Below are 22,014 nucleotides of genomic sequence, written 5' to 3'. Positions count from 1 at the left end.
TACCTCTTCCCCTGGTTCCAGGTCCCGAGTAACTTGTATTCTGAGCTGCCACGGCTACAGCCACCACTCGAGCTATCTTCCTGTCCTCCTTTTTCTTCTCTTCAATTTCTCTATTATTATACACCTTCCATGCCTCATTTAGCAGTGTCTCCAGGTTTTTATTTGCTGGATGCTCAAGCTTTTGCAATTTCTTCCTGATGTCTGGATTACTTTGTCCCATCATTAATCCTAACAGGTGTTGTTTCCCTTCTTCCGTCGCTGGGTCTAGGGGTGTGTATTGTCTCATGGCTGCCCTAAGTCTATCCAAGAACTCTGATGGGGTCTCATCCTTTCCCTGCCTGATGTCATATAGCATTGACCAATTGATAGCCTTGGGGATCGCGTTACGCAAGCCCATTGCTATCAGTTTTCTATACTGCACTAACCGCTGATAGTGGTCTGCATTGCCCGGGTCCCATTCTGGTTTGCTGCTGGGAAAATTATCTTCTAGTCTCCCCGATAATAGTTGAGCATGTCGCTTTCCTGTTTCCAATACGAGTTCCCTTTCTGTATCTGTCAGCTCTGACAACATCACCTCTATATCCTCCCAATCAATATCCAAATTCTTTACCATTAATTCAAACCTCTTTGCTACTCCCTCCGGATTCCTTCTAAAATTCTTTGCCTCATCCCTCCAATTATTTAAATCATTGGTCGAGAACGGCACCTTTACTCTTGTCCTTTCCCCTACCATTGGCACAACTTGTCGGAGGGGAGCTATCGTGTGGTTCCCCCCCTCTCTTTGCTTTGCTTCCTCCCGTGCCACAGATCTGGTATAATACGAGTGGCTGATCCCTTCCCCGGGATCTTTTTCCTGTACCTCGGTGCCTTCTCGATTCTTTCTCTTTCTTCCGACCTTAACGGGCTAGCCTTCCCCCAACTCTTATCTAACTCCTGGTTTGGGGAGGGGCCCTGGATGGTATTCCCACAGGCTTATTTCACTCTCTTTTCCATTGTCCCTCCTTGTTAGCTTAAGACATCGCTGCCCAATGCTACATGCATCGCAGCAACGTTCTTTAGGTTTTGAGCCTTTCTTATCCTTTTCCAGGGCTAGTACCAGAGGGTCTTGAGGGGCTGCATTAATTCCACACTCCTTTTGCCACTCAGGTTTATTCCTCAGGGTGAAGAACATGTCTGCATACATCACCTCATCCCATTTATTGAGCCGGCAGAGGAAGAGCATTAGTTGTAAAATGGTATTATAATTAATTGTCCCCTCTGGTGGCCATTTCTCACCATCATCCAATTTATACAACGGCCACCACTGCGTGCAGTATTTAAGGAGTGTCTTTTTACTTATATTTCCTTCTGGAATCCCCCCTAAGTCCTTCCAATGCTTCAGAATACATCCTAAGGGGGTTTTCATATTTATATCTTTGCTCGGTTGACTCCCCATTGCTATTTTCTGGGTCGGTGTTTCTTATCTCACTAAGTAAATCTCCTTCCCACAAGCACTATATACCAGTTTATCTTAGCACCTCATTCATACAATATCCAAGCGCTTCGTCCTTTTCTGACCTGGCCTCTCGCGAGGGACAGGAACTGCAGAGCCGGACTCCCACTCGCTTCGCAGCCGGGCTGCGTCTCAGACACACTCTCTCATACACGGTGCCAATTCATTCAAACTGTCCTACCTTTCCGTTCTATCAGAATACACTGCTTTACCGTAAGATGTCGCCGGCAGACCGTAAGATACCGATATTGGTCGGCTCCAGGCTGTCACACACTCGCAAAACTGTAAATCAATAGTACAGTTTTGCCGATAATATCACAACAAATTTCAGACAACATAAAAACCACTTAACTCGTCCCTTTGCAAAAATCTTACAGTCAATACATCAAAGCATACAACAGGGTTAAACAAAGGTATAAAACGTATACACTCCTTCCAAGTTCCTCCAAGGGAGTGGAGAAAATTGGACCGAGTCCCGGAATTTAGTTCAGTTCAGATAAAAACAAAAACTGACCACTCTTTTTAACCCTTAAATCACAGTTTCAAACAAACCAACAAGATCAATACAAGAAGAACAAGTGCATCAGAGTCTTGCCTCTTTTTTTCTTACTCTCCTTATTATTTTTCTTTTTTTTTTTTTTCCCTCTTTTTTTTTTTTTTTTTTTTTCCTTTTTTTTTTTTCTTTTTTTCTTCCAATTACCAAAAGGTACCCACCAAAGGCATCAATTACTGGTTAGCAAAGACACCAATTACCAAAAGGTACCCACCAAAGGCATCAATTACTGGTTAGCAAAGACACCAATTACCAAAAGGTACCCACCAAAGGCATCAATTACTGGTTAGCAAAGACACCAATTACCAAAAGGTACCCACCAAAGGCATCAATTACTGGTTAGCAAAGACACCAATTACCAAAAGGTACCCACCAAAGGCATCAATTACTGGTTAGCAAAGACACCAATTACCAAAAGGTACCCACCAAAGGCATCAATTACTGGTTAGCAAAGACACCAATTACCAAAAGGTACCCACCAAAGGCATCAATTACTGGTTAGCAAAGACACCAATTACCAAAAGGTACCCACCAAAGGCATCAATTACTGGTTAGCAAAGACACCAATTACCAAAAGGTACCCAAAAATACCAATTAGGGATTTTTTACCAGAGCGTCCTCTGGTTTACCCTCCGGTGGTCACGTCTGACCCCGTGTTCCCATAAAGCGCTTTATCCTAAAACCAATGAACAATGATAAAAATACCTCTTTAATTTGGAGCAGGAGAAGCAGGAGATGCAGGGAACCCTTCGTCCACCAAAGAGCGCTTGGTCCGAGGGGGAGTCTCTTCTGACAAAAAGTCGTCAGGGGCGCCCAGAGGGTCCCAGCCCCGGACCCAGCGAGGGGACTCCTCAGATCCTGGATCCCCTGCTTCGTCCCATCTGGGTCGCCAGAAATGATGCCGATTTTTGCCCCAAAAGGCGAGAAATTACTGCTTAAGAGACTCAGTCAAATAAGCAGGAGGTATTTTATTACGACGTCGGAGAAATCCTAAAATGGGATTTCTAAATCCTTACAGCAAAAGCATACCTTTTTATACAGTTTTAGGTTTGGGATTACATCATATTCATGCATATACATATGGGGAGTGGTGTAGGCGGAGCGTGGGCGGGGACTTCTCTTTTGAGGATCTTCTCAGGGGTCGTTCCGGTCGGCCTTCATTAGCTTCGAGGAGTCTTCCTCTTTAAACTTTTGAACCTCTCCCCAAATTTGGTCAATTCCCGGTGTAGTTGGCTTAGTCTCCAGGCCTTGGCAAGGGTCTCAGGGTCAATTTGACATGTTGGCCCTAAACGTGCTTTACCCAGCAGTTGTTCTTGACTCTGAAATGCACTGAACTTATCACTGTCTGTCCTTATCTCTTCCCTGTCATTATGTTCCATACCTTACCCAATTTATTGCTCTATGTGATTTCCTAACATTGAATATTTCCCATAACTGCTTTATATTCTATGCTTTAACCCATCATCTCTTGAAAGTAACTGTTTTAGGGGCTTCACACTGCTATGTCTGCTGAATGAATTCCATCCCCATCTCTGAAAAGCTTTTGCATGGGGCTTGGTGGTGGCCTTTTTCTTTTTCTGTCCTCCAGAAAAACATACACAAACTGGCCAGATTGGGAGTCATCTGCCACAGGTCATCTGCCTGTGATGCTCAGCCAACTCATGGTGTACAGTAAAGGTTTCTTCACTTCTCACGAAGACAGGGGAAAATATGACTGTGAGCCTCCTAAACTCCAAAAAAGATTTCTACTGAGTTCTATGGTATCATTTCAGCCATACACCTTGCTTCATATAAGATCTCAATTCAGATTCAGACAAAACCCAGTATAGTTTATTATTACATTGTTTAAAAAAATCTAAATTTAAATGAAAAGATACAACAATCCTCCGTCCTTTATAAATAAACCCCAGAATTCCCCTCCAACCAGGAGCAGCGGCCCCTCCTGGGGCCTCCTCTGCTCTGCTCCTCCGCGGCAGCGGTTGCCCCGCATGCCCTCGGCAGGCACCAAACGCGCCCCGCACCCGCGCCCCGGCGGCACCAAACGCGCCCCGCGTCCCGCTCGGCCCCGGCGGCACCAAACGCGCCCCGCGTCCCGCTCGGCCCCGGCGGCACCAAACGCGCCCCGCGTCCCGCTCGGCCCCGGCGGCACCAAACGCGCCCCGCGTCCCGCTCGGCCCCGGCGGCACCAAACGCGCCCCGCGTCCCGCTCGGCCCCGGCGGCACCAAACGCGCCCCGCGTCCCGCTCGGCCCCGGCGGCACCAAACGCGCCCCGCGTCCCGCTCGGCCCCGGCGGCACCAAACGCGCCCCGCGTCCCGCTCGGCCCCGGCGCAGCCGGAGCCGCCCCGTCCCCGCTCCGCTCGGCAGAGCCCCCGGCCCGCCCCGCACAGCCCCGCACACAGCCCGGCGCGGCGCAGACGCACTCCGGCTTGTATGGAAATCTTTATTAGAACAATCCCCAAGAACTGCGAAACAGAATTGAGCACTTCCGTTATCAAAGATATTTAAACAATAGGATTCTATTTCTGCATAGCAGAAGCAACAGGATTTAGAGCTCAAATAATCATGCTCGTGTTAATTTGGTTTTGACAAAACAATACGATCTTAAGAATCATATTAATGAAACCTACCTTTCATTTCTTAAACCTCAAAGAGCCATTTTTATGGCTTTAAAACTCATTATTTGGGACAAATTATATGGACATTTTGTAGCATAGGGTAACAGACAATTTTAATACTAATAGCACTAGTATTACTTGAACATGAAGAAACACTCATTTTCAATTGTTTACAGTGCAGTACAAATTACAAATTACCCCAAAAATCATTGCCTGTATCAAAAGTTTAAAAATTTAGAACAATTTATAAAATGGTTCCAGAATAGGAAATTATCAGTCTTGAAATGGAGAAGGAACCTTATGTTTATAAACACACAAATAAATGTATTACAGTAACATATATGTAATTTTTAGTTTTATTCCTTGTGTTGTAAGTAGCAAGAGCCCAGTTCTACCCACAGTTACACAGGTACAATACACATGATCATTGTAAACAGAAAGCAGAATAGGCCCCACTCAGAAGTCCACTATATCACAAATTAAAGCTATTTTAAAAATCTACTGTATAAAAATGGAACAGTCTTGCATTGTTTTCATTTATTTGCAACACTATTGTTACATTTTCTCCTGGACCACACCATCAATTTTCATAATCTCTCAACAGCAACAGTGTGCTGCATCACACAGTGCAAACACACCTGACATCCTTACTACAGTTGATTTTTTGTTAGTCAATTTGAAATAAAGTGTTGGTTTTCCTCTCTAGCCTTTTCTGTTTTGTAGTCTACACAGTATAAATGAATTTCAAAATGTAAGCCAGGTAAAGTAACAGCCAGTAAGGCACTTTGTCTGCAAGGATACAGCTGTCCAGGCTGAGCAACTGGTCAAAGGGAGACATTCTGGGTTACTCAAAAACAGTCAGTTTATTCTTCATAACCACTTCTTTGACAGCCCACTTGTGGAAGAACACTTACTGACAATTGAAGAATCAGCCTGACATTGCATCCACCAAAATATTTTTCCTGTTCTACAGTAGAACATGCAATAGTGAAATATTTCATAGAATACTAACATTTAAAGGAATATTCAGCATTCTTGGATCACCCAAGAATCATCTGCTGAATACTGTTTGGAAAAAAAATCCTCATCAGAAGAAATGATCCTATCTTCTTGTTTCTGTGTTTTGTTTCCATGGGGTTTGTTTTGTTTTGATGGTTTTGTGTGTGTGTGTGTGTGGTGGTTTTTTGTTGGTTTTTTGTGGTGTTTTTTTTTTTTTCCTTACAAAATTTGAAGGCTTGACATTAAAACTTTGGTATAAAACATGTAAATGAAAGCCGTTCACTAATATGCTTTAGGGAGATACAATGAATCCAAACCAAACTAAACAAATGTGATCACATGGATGTGATAGCAGGTGTTTTCTACTGTCTTGGTTTCTACATTCTGCTTGTTTGTGATTTTGAGAATGTTTATTTTTCTACTCATGTAAAAGGGTCTTTCTTCAGATCCACCTGCTTTTCCACAGCTCCTCCCAGGGAGAAGGTGCCTGGCATGACCCTGGGCAGCTCAGGAGCCTGCTGGTTCTGGGATCTCCCGCGCCTGCATCCATCAGCACCGCAAGCACTGACCCAGTGCACTGTGGGCACTGTGTCACCAGCCCTGGTGGGCTGAGCAGCAAAGCACATGGCATATTTTACTGTGTTCCACTCACTACAGTAAAAAAAGGAATTTTTAATTTCATACTAAAGCAAGCAACAAAGTAAAAGTCCAAATCCAAAAACGTCAATATTAGTACCTCCTCTGTGGTGTGCATCTGCAGATTCTGGCCACAGGATTAATTAGGAACCATTTTAATAAGATAGTCTTCAAATATCTTAGGTGAACCTTTCCCGAGTAAATATTTGTATTATTTTGACTAATTATTTGCAATTTATTTCTAAAAAGCCAATTTTAATATTAAATAATTATTACTTACTGAATTTATTAATTACAAAATCTACATGGTATTGCTTTGTATTTTCACAGTTCTCATAATTACATCATAAGAAAATGGCTTTTAAATTTTCTTCTCAAAAATGATGATCAGTTACATTCTAAATACTTTCACAAAATAGTGAGAGGAGCAAACTTATACATATATATAATTTTTACCATATATAAATAATAATACAATTTAAAACTTTCACTTTTAGAAATTCCTTTAGTAAATGCATAGGTTTGTTACAAAAGTTTTCTAGTCAAATAACTGTATACTATTTCCTATTACGTTTTATTCCTAGTAAACTCTGTGGTTACATTCATATGATAAAAAAGCAAGCTATATTCAGAAATATGCTTTTTCAATTGAGCTCCCAGTAAGACACTCAAGTCGAGTAGAAATATAGATCATGTAATGCAGTTTCTTTAGCTGAATATTAATCAGTAGTATTAAAAGAAAAAAGCTTTAAAACATGGATTGTAACAAGACCAACAGCTTCTTTAATCACAGAATGGTTACACGTACCCCCAAAAGTTACTGACTTAATTCTCAAAAAATATTAGAATCACGGGGTGGGGGGGTGTGGGGGAGTGTAATCCATACCATGCACATAGTGAGAAAGGAATGATGATGATGATGATGACGACGATGATGATGAAAAAATCTCTCAGGAGTCCTTTTATTTCCCAAAGGTGGGATTCCCAGTCCTTTCTAAAAGTCAAGCTTCCTCTAGGGTATCTCAGGAGGGGTTACCAAAATCTAAGGTGCCTATAATCAGTAGCTATATTTGAAACCATACGCCTTTATTTTACATTATTGGAGTCCTAAACTGAACTCCTCATTTTTGCTTCAGGGAAAAGGCTCCAGCATACAGTGGTCCAAAGAGAAGGCTTACAAGGATACTCCCACCTGCACCTCAGGTCACTGAATTTCAAGATCTTACCATGCCCATGACTGCAAGGGTGTGGATGGTGGTCGCTTGTGCATCAATATGACCCCAGACCCATGGCATGAAGGACAATATTACTGCCTTTGCAGTGATCACAGACATCACAAATCAGAGCTGTAAGTTAGACAGCAAAATCCCATTGGGATGTAGATGGTCAGTAAACTTTCCCCAGAAACTTGCCTTCAAACCATCTGGAAAAGAATTTGCACTTCTTTTTGTGGCACCAATGGACATCTAGGGTTAGAAAAGTATTTCCAGGTGCTAAACTTCAGTCACAGAACTGGCAAATTTATGGCACATGGCACTTCTGGAAAGTACTGAAATAACTTTTTCAATCCACTGGAATCCATGAAAAATAGGGGCAGGCCTCAGTATGGCTGGGTCCTTGGCTCCCCCAGGAGACAAATAAATTAAAGTATTTTTAGCTCTGTCTTGGTAGTAACAGACTTGATAAACTCTCCAGTGTTAAGACTTTTTCCATCAGCAGAGATGTTACTTAATGGCAGTGACAATTCCACTACTGGGAGGGTCATAAACCCCACCGAACGTTAATGCGCTTTCTACCAACAGGTGTATGAATGACTTTGTACTAACGACTGGGCAAATTTAACAATCAAAAAGCAAACTAAATCTTTCAGAGCATCTTTCAGTAGTTGAATAACTCATTCTGTACCATGAGAAGATTTGAGTTCAATGTCCTAGTACCTTACTGTGTGAGCCACTGGGAGCATGGAAACGTGCAGGAAGTGCAGCCCCAGCCCTCTGCACCTGCAAAGTCATTCCAATGGCTTGGAGCCCTTCTAAGCTAGGCAGAGGCAATGGAACTCCTTGTGCACACACACAGAGCGAAGACTTTCAGTCAACAGAAAAAAGGACTGCATTTAGTTTTCCTTTCAGTGAAGCTCAACCTCCCTGTAACACAGAACGCAATCAGAGACTTGTCAGGGTTAGGGGGATATTAACACATGTGCATCTCTCTTAGACATCAGCTAAAAATTATACATTCACCATCTTGTACCAGATGAAACCTCATTTGTGTAAACCACAAATCACTTCAGCTGCAGTGGGACCTTCTCTCAGTTATATAATCTTTTAAGCACAACTCCCATAAAACTTCACTTTAAACAGTATCAACTTAAGTATTTTCTGACTACCTTCTTTGGGATCTGCAGGGTACCATCATGTCTTAAAAGATGCAGTTGTGGATGTGATTAAAATATCACTACATTTTTCAGTGTAGGAAATCATTAATGCATGTATAATCACAGTTTAAATAGCTGCAAACCAGCTTGTACAAAAAAATACAATCATAGCACCATATTTACAAATTTAGTACCATCTCCTCATTAACTGGAGTCCCAAACTATCTTTTTTTATGGCTAATTAGGTTATACATTAGTGCTTTCGAAAAATTGCCTGAATTTCTTTTACAAATATACACTTATAAGAAACATTATCAAAACTGCTGTCATCTAAGGCAGCAACTTGTATTACAAAAGTTATTAAAACATCATTATAGACTTATAAAAGTTTCAAATTTACATTTTCCTTTTCATAGGCACTCTATAAACTAAAATGTGGCCTTGTTTTCACAGCTGTTAGCTTAAGCATTTAAACTAGTTAAATGTTACCAATGTTGCTCTTTTTTTTTATATAAGCAAAAGGAAAAAAGAATCACCCATTAACCAGAAGCATCATTTACAGTTTTTACTTTTGCCTACTTTATACACGTTTTGCTTAAAAGTGACACTTTTTGATGTTGAGGTTTAGCGTTCATTATCCCGCTGCCTTCTTAGGGCTCAGTTTCTTCTTCCCTAGAATTCGGTGGAGGCTAGCTGACATGAAGTAGGGCTTTGCTGTAGATCCATCATTTCTTTCCAGGTCTTCACCTGAATTTACACAGCAAGACCAGTCAAAAAAGGAAACAGCAGTACAACCACACACACAGAGACACAAAAAGAATTGAAAAAAGGAGAGAGCAATAGACCCAACATTAAAAGAAATGAAATCAAGGTAATTTAGCTTTATTATTAAGTTGATGAATGACATTATCAAATTTCTATTTTCTTAGACCACAAGAGGTTTTACATGATGCAGAGACACAAACATCTTGTCATTTTTTAATGATAGCAATATATCCCTTTTATTCTCCAGATCTTTGGTTTGGCAGTATAGGTAGAAATTTTCAGAAACTCTCATTCCTTCACTGAACCCTGCTATTTTGGAAATCTCTTGCTAGAAAATGTGTCACAAAGACAGCCATGGAGTTAAGCACTTTCTAAAACTGGACCATTTTTCACTGCCTAAGACAAAGTTTACTTGAGAACCTGTTGCCGTGAATTAATAATATTCTATCTGATCTATTGTTCATTACTTAATGGGAGCATGGGAAATAGAACAGAATATAAATAAACAAGGCAGACATTACTTTTTTCCCTATAGAAAAGTAGGAGCTGAGTGTTATTAGTGCTATGTCTGCCTGTCATAATGTTTGCTTAGAACCAAAGCCCATAAAATGAGATAAATAGGATGTAGCTCTCAACTAAATACCAATTTTGAGTTTTCTAACTGATCTTGTTCCTGTGATTCTTTGGCAACCCAGTTTTTCAGAATCCTTGCTAACCTTAGTTTCTATGGAAGTGAGGTTAAAGTGAGTGTTTAAAGAATCAGTATTACCATGTCTGCCTCACTTCAGTAATCCATATATATATGGATTTTTATGAAAGATGAAGCCTATGACTATTTCCCTTAGTATTATCAAATAATTTGCAAATTGCAAGAACAACCACTACCATGTAACTAACTTCTACTTGTGTCCTGCCACATGGCAACACACTTGGACCTACCAGAATGGCTTTCATTATAGAAAAATACAGCACATGGAAGGTACTACATGCTAAGGACACCTGCTTCTTATAATCATATCCTAATTCAAGAACAGCAGATTTCTTTTGTGATTTTAGTATTCTCTATCTGGGCAGCCTGAACAGCAGTCCCTTTGATTGTTTGCCATTGGGAGTCCAAGAGACAGTTAGCTTCAAGTGGTATTTCACAGAATCTTTGAGGTAACTCAGCATAATACTTTGCTCAGGGTTGTTAAAATGAAAACAAAGTGCCATCTATATACCAAAGAATATATTTGTTACTGTCAAGATGCTTAAGCAAATCAATATTGTACAGGGCTCTTCACAAAGCACCCAGAAGCAAACTTAATGAAATTTAAGGAACATCTGAAAAACAAAAGCCAGATATTTCCATAAACCATAAAGCTACCTTACACTTCTTAAAGTAATTAAATTTGAACACTAAAGCATGGAAGACCATATCACAGAGCCAATATGAAAAGAAGAAGCTGCTAATTTTTCATACGGTTTGCTAGTATGCCACCAGATCTCTGTGTCTGGAAGGATGGATAAGATGATTTTTTACTCCTCTTTCCATGACTTGCAGGTATTACTGAAAGAAAATGTAGTACTTACAAAAGCAGAGGAAAAGTGTGTCGACACACATTGCATAGACGCTGAAGAACCCATGTGCAACTAAGTAGGAGCCAATGATGACCGTCTACAAAAAACAAACCACAATAAACCCCCAAATTTCTTTCAGCACCACTGTGGTAGTATTAACACAAGTCAGAAGCCTAGTCTGCTATGCAAATTTAGAAGAATTTAATCTCAGCTCTGTATTTCTACCAAAGGTTACTAATACTGTGGACAGGGATCACAGGTTCAAGACACTGCATCCTAACATGTAGTAGCTTCTAGTTTTCCAGCTGGAAATAGCTCCAAACTGAAATTATTTCAACCTCTGAGGAGAATATATGCCAAGAATATTCCAAACTCCTTCAAGAATCACTCAGCCTAGAGATGTTCTGAAATTTAAGGGGGGGCTTACAAAAGGAGAGAGAGATGCATTGCAAGTCCCTTCCATTAGAAGCCACACTGTCATCAGTGTCTTGCTGCCTGGGAAGTCTGGGGAAATGTGAAACCTAATTTTTCTGAAGATTCAGAGCCACTGCAGTGCCACTTCTGCCTGAAGGATCCCAAGGATTGGAGTGCAGCAGCTCAGTCCTCACTTGAGCGGATACTATGCCACTGAGATGCTGACCAAAGAAGCTGTTACCAGACCATGCCCTGAGTAGTCTGAGCACCTCAAACTGCCCCAAGCATTCAGGAAATTAAATGGTTGCCTACCAACAATGGTACCCAGTAGTAATTTAGCATTGGCACTTCCTGTCCAAAGACTGGTATTCTCTGTGTGAAGAAAAAGAATGCAAGAACACCTGCAAGAAGCACAAGCAATTAGTTATTTCCATGCTAGCTCTAATTTCCCAGGATCTAAAGAAATGGATAAGACAGAAAACAGATCCAAGGCTGGTTTCAATACAAGTTTGTAAACAATACATTCTTCAATACTAATTATTTAACAGAAGAGATATGTAAATTAATCAATTACCATAAAGATATTAATGGGCCCAGAAAGACTTTAATGAGTTGTTTTGTTTCACTATTCTACTGAATTTAACAGCAAAATTAATAAATACTGTAATTCCACAGTGATGACAAAACACTTTATATCAGCTCTTGGTACTAGTTTTACTTTTGATTAAAATATAATTAATTAGTTAACTTTGAAAGTATACAGAATGCAAAATATGGCTATTTGTAAAATAGGTTTTTGAAACTGCTGTGACAATTTGGAAAAACCACAACAGAACACTGCCAACCTGGATTTCTGAAAGTGCTTCATTTAAAAGATAGAAAGCCACTTTTCTGTTACAAAAAACCATGAATAGTTTACTTGATAACTACTCTACTGAATAATCTATTTGACATCTACAGATAACAAAGAAAACCCTATAAGGATGCTAGAAATACCCTATTTCTTTTACTATAGCTTATAGATATAAGGGGCTCAAATACAGCAAAGCTTCAGGTCCTGCAGACCTGTACCACCACATCTATAGGCTGTTACCAGGTGAATCTCATTTGCAATTTTGTTCAGTTCTTACAAAAGGAGAACTGACTGTGGCTGACTTATTGGATGCGAATTTGGTTTGATTCAACTATGATGATGCAGCTGCAGAAGTCCTTGCACCAGCCACACATTCAAAAGCTGTAAAAGCAATTATGGAAAAGGCACTGTCAAGGCAAACCAAGTGCTGGGCAGGGGGGAGAAAGGGAAAAAAATGGTTTTAGATCAATCTAGCAAATCCTAGAAACACAGAAACAGATTTCCAAATAGTTAGACAAATGAGAACCTCCAGCTGCTAACTAAGCACATATGAATATGGCAGACGTGCTTGTGGGTACCAGAAAATAAAGCATACCATTTAGAAAACAAACAAGCAGCTTACCTACACCACCAGCAACAAGGATTTTCCCCAGAAATAGAAGGAAGTCTGTAACCTTGTCCAGAACTGCAACCCTGTTTAGCAAAGGACAAATGAGACATAATCATCACAACCAGACATTTGTATTCTTTCTCCTTAAATCTATGGATAATTGCAAAACATGACCAGAAGCTGTCTTCTGCTGGTTTTACAGGCTGACAACACAGCACCACAGACAGGTAGTGCTGAGATGGGTACTGCTACAGCATCATCTCAGGAGGCAAAAAAGCACTGAGCCTTTGTTGGGCAAGGCCTTAATGTAGCAATGCTGCTACAGGACTGACATGGAGACTATTTATTCCTCGAGTTGGTTTAAAAAAAATCAACCAACCCAAAACTTCAAAATATTTTTATTTCAGCCTTACTTCTAGGGGCACAGATAAGCCAGGCCAGAATAGGAGAAGGACACATCAAAACAAAAAGCCATATTTATGTAGATTGCTGGTAGGCCTCCTTTTCACTTGGTCCTTCTGGCCATCTTTCATGACCTTATAATATGCCAAATCTACTATTCTAAGATATCATGGTACAACACAGAAGGCAGGAAACTTCAGAGCGGGAAGATAATCACAGATGAACGAAGGCAGACAGAAAAGCTGATAATAAATCTGCAGCTCTCATTGGAGTACAGCAGGGAGTTTCTGCTCAATGTTCAGACAGCCTGTCTTACCATAAACTGCAGATAAATAATTGGATGAAAAATTAACTTTGTATCTTCAACCTCTTGATAGCACAGGGGGCCATATTGCCACTATGGATGTGGTAATACACAGTACTGACTACTGCGAAAAATAAATGTTAAGAACTACTAAAGAGACAAATCATCATTAACCTGTCAGAATTCAGATTTAGCAAAATGCACAAGATAAAAACATCTTTATTTGAAACAACAAAATTATATGTCTAGCTCTTAACTATTGCTCTTACTGGTTAAGAGCAAAATCACAAAGAGCAGAGAGGTGATATTCTGTAAGGAAATGAAGGCAGCTTCTCTCCTATTGCACAGCCATTACTCAGTATGGACATGACTGTCCTGATATTAGTACAAGGTAACACAGTGAAGATATTCCATCTCCCAGCTCCAGTCCTTTTCTCTTCTTTCTTAAGTGCCATTTCCACTTTCGTCTTTCAGCCCTTGTCTCCATTTCCCTCCTCCTCCAGTCCTTCACTTAATGCTTTTAAACCACCTAACCAGTTTTACTGAGTCTCTTGCTTGGTAATTAGATTGTGTTGTATTGCATCAATATGGTCTGCTCCTAAGTTATTCTCCCATTACATTTTGATCTTACAGTAGCAAAGGAGGAGCCAGGAGCAAAGAAGGAAAGTACTGATGAGAACAGGGAGTTTGGCAACACACTCGGTAGTGGAAAAAAGGGCCAGGAAATTTCCAAGCATCAGAGGACATCTGGTTATGTTAAAGACAATCTTTTGGAAAGTATTCTGTCTTCTTTACTTCCACTCTCCAACACCTCATAAGATTTCTGAATGAATCTGAAGACTTAGGTTTTCCTGCTTTCCCTTTCTCAGACCAAGTGGACCAAAGCTCAAAAAACAAACATATGACAGATGATGAGCACCCCATTCCCATCTATCTGCAGATCTCCTCTCAGGGGCTCCACTTGTTTCTTGGAGGCATTATTACAATGTACTGGGTACTTAGGAATTTAAAGGACCAATCACAACAAAACAATGAGATTCCATCAACTCTGCATGGGTTACTATACTGGCCTGCCTGCTGTTATACACTGAGTGTAAGAAGTGAGGGCCACATTTGAGGACAGAAGTGGCACTCAGTATTTGGACAAGATATGGGAGAGGAAAGAAGTGTGCCCGCAGAGTGCAATAGTAGGAACTCCTGACATTTCCAAGAAGGGAAGGAGATAGTCCCTTACCTCACCACATTCCGCATGAGCAAAAAGAATGCTTCCTTTGCCGAGGTGCAGAAGTTTTTACCATATATGGCAATCTGTAAAATAACAGGGGCTGTTAAGTAATTTAAATAATTAGGGTACCTTCTCATATGACAGGATCCATCTGCATGTAATGCATAGTTCTCCCTAATTTGTGGCCTTGAAACTCAGATGAACATAAAACACTTTCCTCAGTCACCTGCTACTTCTCAATGTTTCCCATCAGGCTGGGACAGAATATTATCCATCTTTCCCCTTCAAATCACCTGGCAATGAGCATGCCACCCCTTGTGATCTCACAGGTAGTAGACTAAGTATTAGTTTGAGAAGAAGAGCAAAAAAGGCTCTTGTCAAGGCATTCTTCTCCCTTTGCTAGTTACCTAAACTAGATTTATAGTCAGTGGAAAAGAATAGGCACTTGGAGAGCTGAAGTGAGCTGACCCCTGTAGTTATCTCCTTGGACCTGATGCTGCTTTCCCTGAAGAAGAAATCTGCATAAAATAAAGCAGTAAAAGTTATTCAGGAACAAAACTACTTCTTCCTGGAATAGCGTTCACCAGGGTAAGATATACCAGAACAGCTCTCAGCTCAGACAGTTTATGAACTGTGAAGAAGATTGTCAAAAACACTTCCTCTTCAAGATGGCAAAAATTTGAAACATCAATTGCATCAACACAGGTTGTAATGGACCCACTACAGCCACCTCCTCTGAGACGAGAAGTCTGTGACTGTACCATTCAATCACCAAAATTGCTTCCAATTGGAAAAACCACATCTTCACATAAATTAACATACACAGATTTCAGCCTAGGATGTTCCAGCCAGAACATCCTAGGCTGAAATCTGTGTATGTTAATTTATGTGAAGATTTCAAACTTCTCTTATCTGGAAGCTAAGAAGGCTTATTTGAGAGAAATATCACTGCTTCTGCTAGTAGAATTTGTGCTTCTAACTTCCAGGTAGAAATACAATCATCACATGCCTTCTGACCTCCTTATTCAACTATCCCTCCAAACAGAAATGTCATCAATATGCAATATGAAATAAGCTAATATTCCTGTTAAAATCAGGGTATCAATTATTGAATTACAGGGGCAGTTAACCAGTTATTCCATTCCTTCCCACTTATTTTGGGGGGAGGGTGATGGACAAAGACAGGGAAAAAAAGAGGTTGAAATTAGAAGGAAAAAAAAATCGTACTTTTTCATAGTAGAACCACACATATGTACTGAAAACTCCCATAAATCCCATTATCAGCAGATTCAAGTACTGCTGGCTTTTGATGAACTAGTAGTGTCTAGGATATTTTAATGTTCTAGATAGGGGAGACAACATGCAGACACGGGACATACCATGATGTAGGCATTTCTGTTTATAAATTTTAAGAATTTTTCCAAACACCAGAAACAGCACTTGAGGCAGCAGAGTAGGAATCTAGTGAAGGAGTTCTGAGTACCTGAAAAGAGCAGGAAAGAGTACATCATACACAGAACTCATTAACAGTCATCAGAATGTAGAGAGCTATTCAGAAGAAGACCTTAAATTGTGACATTATTTTTTTATTTCTAGGTATGAACTCTCTCTCTCTCAACCAAATTTAACTCACTAGCTTTCAATTACATCAGACTCATATCCCATCTGAACTTTGCATTAGGTTCCCAAAAACATAGACTCAGCTTGAGTAAATGAACACAAATTTACTGGCTTCCAAAGAAACTACAATGGATAATGTGGAATTAGTCTCTTTTCCTTGCTAAAAAACAGCTTGGGAAAGTAAGGAAGTAATATAGCAAGGAAGCTCTTAACAACCTAGGGCAGATTAATAAATCTCACCTTTCAGTTTGTGATCCAGGTATTCCAGTATTACTCTAATAAGCTGGACAATTGCAAGAATTAAGGCTCCAAATGCCAGCGAACCTGTATGGTATCTAAAAACAAAACATTGGACTGTTATGTCACACATGTCCCTATGTACATGGATATACGTATGCATATATGCATGTATATACAAATAAAATCAGAAGTGAAGGAAGGTCCTTTAGTGGGAATTAAAAATGAATGGACCTTTATCCCAATCCACCACAGAGGAACAGGATGAAGCCATTGGTGCTGTTGGTGTTTGTGAGTGTCTGTCTCTCAATCTGTGTACACATGTTGTGTACATGTATTTTGTGTGTGTGTCTACTGGGAGTACCTGCTCAGCATTACAATTGGTTGGATCTAGGGGCAGGGAGCTGCACCAGCCTTGGTGCTGTAGGGCTACCGGATACAGCCTTCACCTAATAGATACATCTTCCCAATTGTGCTGGTTGGATAGACTAGAGCTAGTTTTTTTCATAGTAGCTTGTGCTATGCTACATTTTGGATTTCTGACCAGAACAATTATGATAACACACCCATGTTTTAGCCATTGTTGAGTAGCACTTGCACAGCACCAAGAACTGCTCTGCTCCTCACCCTGCCCCACTGATAAGCAGGTTGGGGGTGCACGAGGAGCTGGGAGGGAACATGGCCAGGACAGCGGGCACCAAATGACCTCAAGGATACTTCACACCATACTGTGCTGTGCTAGGCAGAAACAGGTGGTGGAAGGAAGGGTAAGAGGGGAGCATTTGAGGTTACGGAGTTTGTTGTTCCAAGACACTGCTACACATGAAGAAGCCCTGATGTACTGGGGACATGCCTGCCTGTGGGAAATGGGGAGTGAATTCCTTGCTTTGCTTTGCTTGTGCATGCAGCTTTCTTTTACCTATTAAACTGTCTTCATCTCAACCCACGTGCTTTCGCATTTTCACCCTTCAGATTCTCTCCCCCACCCCACTGTGGGGGAACAAGCAGGCAGCTGTGGGGGGCTTGACTGCCACTGAGATTAAACCATAATGCTGACTAATCATTTTCTTATGATATTCTAAGATTGGCTTCCTTAGATGGAAAAAGAGCATTTGTCAGATACATGACAAGGCTCGCTTCCAGCTCCACAGTCTTACCGTATTGCTCGTCCAAATGAAGAGAAGAGTGGCCACAGTGGAATATCAGCTGGTTTTCTATAAGCCCAGTAATAAGAGGCAAAGGCACCAGCAAGGGTACACTGACCCAGTGCAATTGCAAAGTTCACCAGCCAGAGAAAGACAAAGGCATTGGCTAACTGGAAGATGAAGATGTACTTATGGTACAGGCTTTCTCCTCCATAAAAAGCAAAAGTACACTGAGCACCTGGGCACAATTTAGTCACATTGGTTGTGTTAAAAGTCTAAATAGAAAGAAAAAATAAACAATCATAAGTAATGAACTCTATATACATAGCATCTGAAGTTTAGCAGGTTAATACAAATAACATAACTCTGCTTGATGTTCCATTATGTCATTCAAAACTGCAACACTACGTAACCTGTTTACATATTTAAGGATTCATATCAAGGATTTATGCAGTCTTCTGCAAAGACTTAACTTCAAACTAGGTACTGGCAAACAGGGTTGTTTACCACATACCTGAAACTTGAATAAATGAAATTTGAATTTCAGGAATCTAATTTTAAGATATATAAATGCTTTGTTAAAGAAAATCTCCTCAAGTAAAACAAAAATAGAATTACTTATAAACTAGATGCCAAATTGGATGTTCAGGTAAATCACTGTGGTTGAAATGAAAAATGGAGCTATACAATTTAAGAGAAACTGTGGATGTGGTCACAGTTTATGTATCTCAGACCATTAAAAAAAGGAGTAATCTAAACATTTAATTACTTTTCCCTACTTCTAGTGTTCATTTTATATATTTGCTTGGTTTGGACATGAAATAAAACCAGATCAATTCTAATTCCTCTATTTTGTAGTGTTTAGACATCAGCAGGGTGTGCATCACCACTGCAATGCAATGAAATTTAAGGCATCAGTCTCTGCTCATTACCTCTTGTTCCACTGCTGGGTCCCCAGAGCACAGCCTGGTTCATGCTCTGACCCTCCCTGCACACAGGGACACCCAGGGCTGAGGCCCCTCTCAGCTGGGGCTCCTCTCCAGGCTGAGCAGCCCCAGCTCCCTCAGCCTTTCCTGGGCACCAAGATGCTCCAGGCCCTTGCTCAGCTCCAGGAGCTCCTGTCCCTGCTGTGCTGAGGAGCCAGAGCTGGACACAGCACCCAGAGGTGCCTCCAGGGCTGGGCACAGGGGCAGGATCCCCCCTGACCCGCTGGGAATGCTCTTCCTGAAGCACCTCTTGGCCCCCAGGACAAACTGCTGGCTCAGGGACAGTATGTTCCCACCCAAGATCCCCAGGTCCTTCTCCACAGAGCTGCCATCCAGCAGGTCACCTGCAGCCTGTGCTGGTATACAGGGTTATTCTTCCCCTGGTGCACAACATTTGATAGATTTATCTAGTTTTTAAAGAATCCTTAAATTAAAACCCACAGCCAAGTAAAAAAAATTGACTTTGAAGGCAAATTTATTTTGAAAAATTTAATTTGAAGGCAAAATTAAAAAACAAAACAAAACAAAACAAATATTTTTGGAGCTTCATAAAGGTAATTACTGTGCCAGAAGAAACTAAGCTTCTGCTTCAAATCATGGCTAGTCCCTGAGCAACTTTGAGGTGCAGCTTTCATCGTTTACCACTGCCTTCAGAAGACCTCACAAATTCAAGAACATCTTTCCTATAAAATTTTTTTTTGTGCCTTCCTTTCTCACTCTACAAATTAGAATGCTAACATTTACAAGACAGCTTAGCAGATAAACTAGTTTATGTCTGTAAAATAAAGAAGTGTTACCTGAACATCAGGTAATATTTTCAGATTTAACATGGGGACTCATTACTTAAAACATGCACATTTTTTGCTAGAAGTGCATTTAATAGTGATTAAGAAAAGTAGTCAGTATAGCTTTCCCTATAGGTAAATATTTGTTACACTTACCTCTGGGTCACAAGTCAGGTTTGCATACTTGCACAGTGTTTGATTAGCCATTACTTTATACACCGGTTCTCCTGATGTGGCCAGAAAACTGAATGAAATATTTTAAGGAGGAATCATAGAACTGTGGTTTTTGAGCAACTTAGGATTCTGCAGTGGGTAACCACTAGCTCTAAAGAACTTGTATATATAACAGAAAAACTGCTCTTGCTCTGCAGAGATATAGCTGAAGGGTTGACAGACAAGACCAAGTACTCTCATTACTTAAAGGACTACTGCAAACTCATACCTGGGGCTGTAATTATCCCTGACCAGAATGGGCAGGGCGCATAACATTGAAAACCATCCCCATCTCTCCTCCACATCTATCTTTGACAAAGCAGATTATACAGTAGTTCTTGTATTTTGGCAGAAGTAGATACAGAGCATAATGGTGAATTAACACTGCCCTGATCAGCAACAACTGACAGTCTTTGCATATGAAATAACAGCTGCTTTTTAATCAGCAGTTTTCCCCTTTTTTAATCCTTACCAAGCCCTTGTTGTTGAGGAACAAACAGTGTTGAGGAACAAACTGTTAGGCAATTCAGAGGAGATAGTGCACTGTATATTCACTTGCTCCTTTCTCATATTTTTCTGAACAAAACACATACATAACCCATTCCACCTCCAGTTAACTAAGAAACCATTAACACTAGGCCTATGGAGTACACAGCACATTAAAGACCATATTCACTCTTCACCAAGGGCCCATTTCACCCCCTAGAGTCAACCTTATGCAGTACACAAGGCTTTGTACGATCCCCCTGCCTTGGCCTGACTTTTAGTCCAGGTTTTTTTTAAATTCTAATAAAATCACTGTCTGGCTTGTGCATCACATGTAGATGTGCAGTGCAGAAGACTGCATCAGAAGATTAAGTGCTAAGTGACCCAATAGTCCTCTTAATATTGGTTTAATTAATGTGAAATAGCAGAAAATTATCTAGTCTTGCAGACCAGAAAACTTGCTCCAGATAGGTACACAGACAGAAGGATACACAGCTGTCACAGCCCAGTAGGAAATACAAATTGCAATGAGTAAGAAGGTGACGATTGGGTAGAACAGTGTAGACATTATATAGCCAATTGCCCTATAAAAGAAACAAAATATGTCAATAAGCTGTAACAATTCCAGAAACTAGCTTTTTATCAGTCCTCTTCCAGCAATTTTACTTTGAGAACCTTGTTGACACTCATAGCATAACCTAGTACTGGGATCTCAGAATACTGCAGGAATTTTTTTTCTTATGTATTCAAGCCTTGACTTTGTCATTTCTACCACTCCACTTTTATCAATGGTACTAGAGTGAACTTTTTCCATTTGCCATGTTCCAGCTTGTCTTCTACTTTCTCCTTCTTCATGACTGCTTCAGAGACCTATCTCTTTCCAAGGCCATTAACTGATTTCCATGACATCTTCTTGCCAGCTGCTGCAGACCCTTTATGTCCTAATTCCCACTCTGCTCATCCTGTGTTCTTCCTTCACTCCTACAGACCTGAAACTACCTTATTCTATTTTGTATTTGACAACTCTGTTCCCAGCAACTTTCCTGCCTTAAGCGCTAGCTATGTAGGGGCAGAACCAGTCAACTTGTCTTTGCAATGCCTGCACAGACTGCACCTTCCTGCACTTATGTGACTTTCCTTGCACATGCTGTACATAAGTGGTGCTCACCTATGACTAATGGAAGGCAAAATGAATAATTGCCTTTTCCTGTTGACAGCTTCTTTTAATATCAAGGTATATGTAGCCTGATATTCTACTGCTAATTCCTGTGGCTAGAATGTGACTAGTGGCAGGAACTTGAGCATGCTAGTTCCCACTCTGCCAGGGACTCATTCTCTGGAAGTGGGAGTTGATACCAGCCCTCTTGGTAAACCTGCTGCTATCCCAGAAGTGAACATCTCCAACTGGGTATCTCACTGGATGTAAATTCAGAAAGCATGTGCTTTGTTTACTCAAACTTACAGGCTGGCTCTCTTTATCACAAGCCTTTTTGTCTAGTACTATTTCTGACAGTATTTCTTCTATAACTTAGGGCACCTCTGATGTTACTTGTTTTATAGGATGCAGTTTCCAGACAGCAAAAGGAGAAAAATTTACTCAGTTTCTAAAGGTAAAGTAGTAAATGCTGGGGGGAATTCAAGGAAACTGTTATGTCCAATCCAGAGATTTTGAGCCAAACATCAATTGCTGTCTGAACACAGAGGCAAAAAAGTCTATTACAAGTCACACAGGAGGACA

The 22,014-nt window shown here is 40.6% G+C and overlaps 1 protein-coding gene across 1 annotated transcript in view; it reads right to left on the bottom strand.

The window, feature by feature from the left end:
* Nucleotides 1-4,473: 4,473 nt before the first annotated feature.
* Nucleotides 4,474-22,014, bottom strand: part of SLC44A5 (solute carrier family 44 member 5) — a 70,314-nt gene continuing 52,773 nt past the window's right edge. Inside the window, exons 13-22 of the mRNA XM_066555608.1 lie at nt 20,768-20,860; nt 19,734-19,821; nt 17,819-18,081; nt 16,665-16,759; nt 16,184-16,287; nt 14,814-14,887; nt 12,886-12,956; nt 11,723-11,811; nt 11,009-11,093; nt 4,474-9,418 (exon numbers count right to left, since the gene is read on the bottom strand). Coding sequence (XP_066411705.1) covers nt 9,306-9,418; nt 11,009-11,093; nt 11,723-11,811; nt 12,886-12,956; nt 14,814-14,887; nt 16,184-16,287; nt 16,665-16,759; nt 17,819-18,081; nt 19,734-19,821; nt 20,768-20,860 — 1,075 coding nt within the window. The 3' untranslated portion in view covers nt 4,474-9,305. The remainder of the gene's footprint in view (nt 9,419-11,008; nt 11,094-11,722; nt 11,812-12,885; nt 12,957-14,813; nt 14,888-16,183; nt 16,288-16,664; nt 16,760-17,818; nt 18,082-19,733; nt 19,822-20,767; nt 20,861-22,014) is intronic.

Source organism: Molothrus aeneus, chromosome 9 (assembly GCF_037042795.1).
Source record: "Molothrus aeneus isolate 106 chromosome 9, BPBGC_Maene_1.0, whole genome shotgun sequence".
NCBI classification, from domain to species: Eukaryota; Metazoa; Chordata; class Aves; order Passeriformes; family Icteridae; genus Molothrus; species Molothrus aeneus.
The sequence above is the reverse complement of the archived record's forward strand: the minus strand, read 5'-3'. Positions and strand labels throughout refer to the sequence as shown.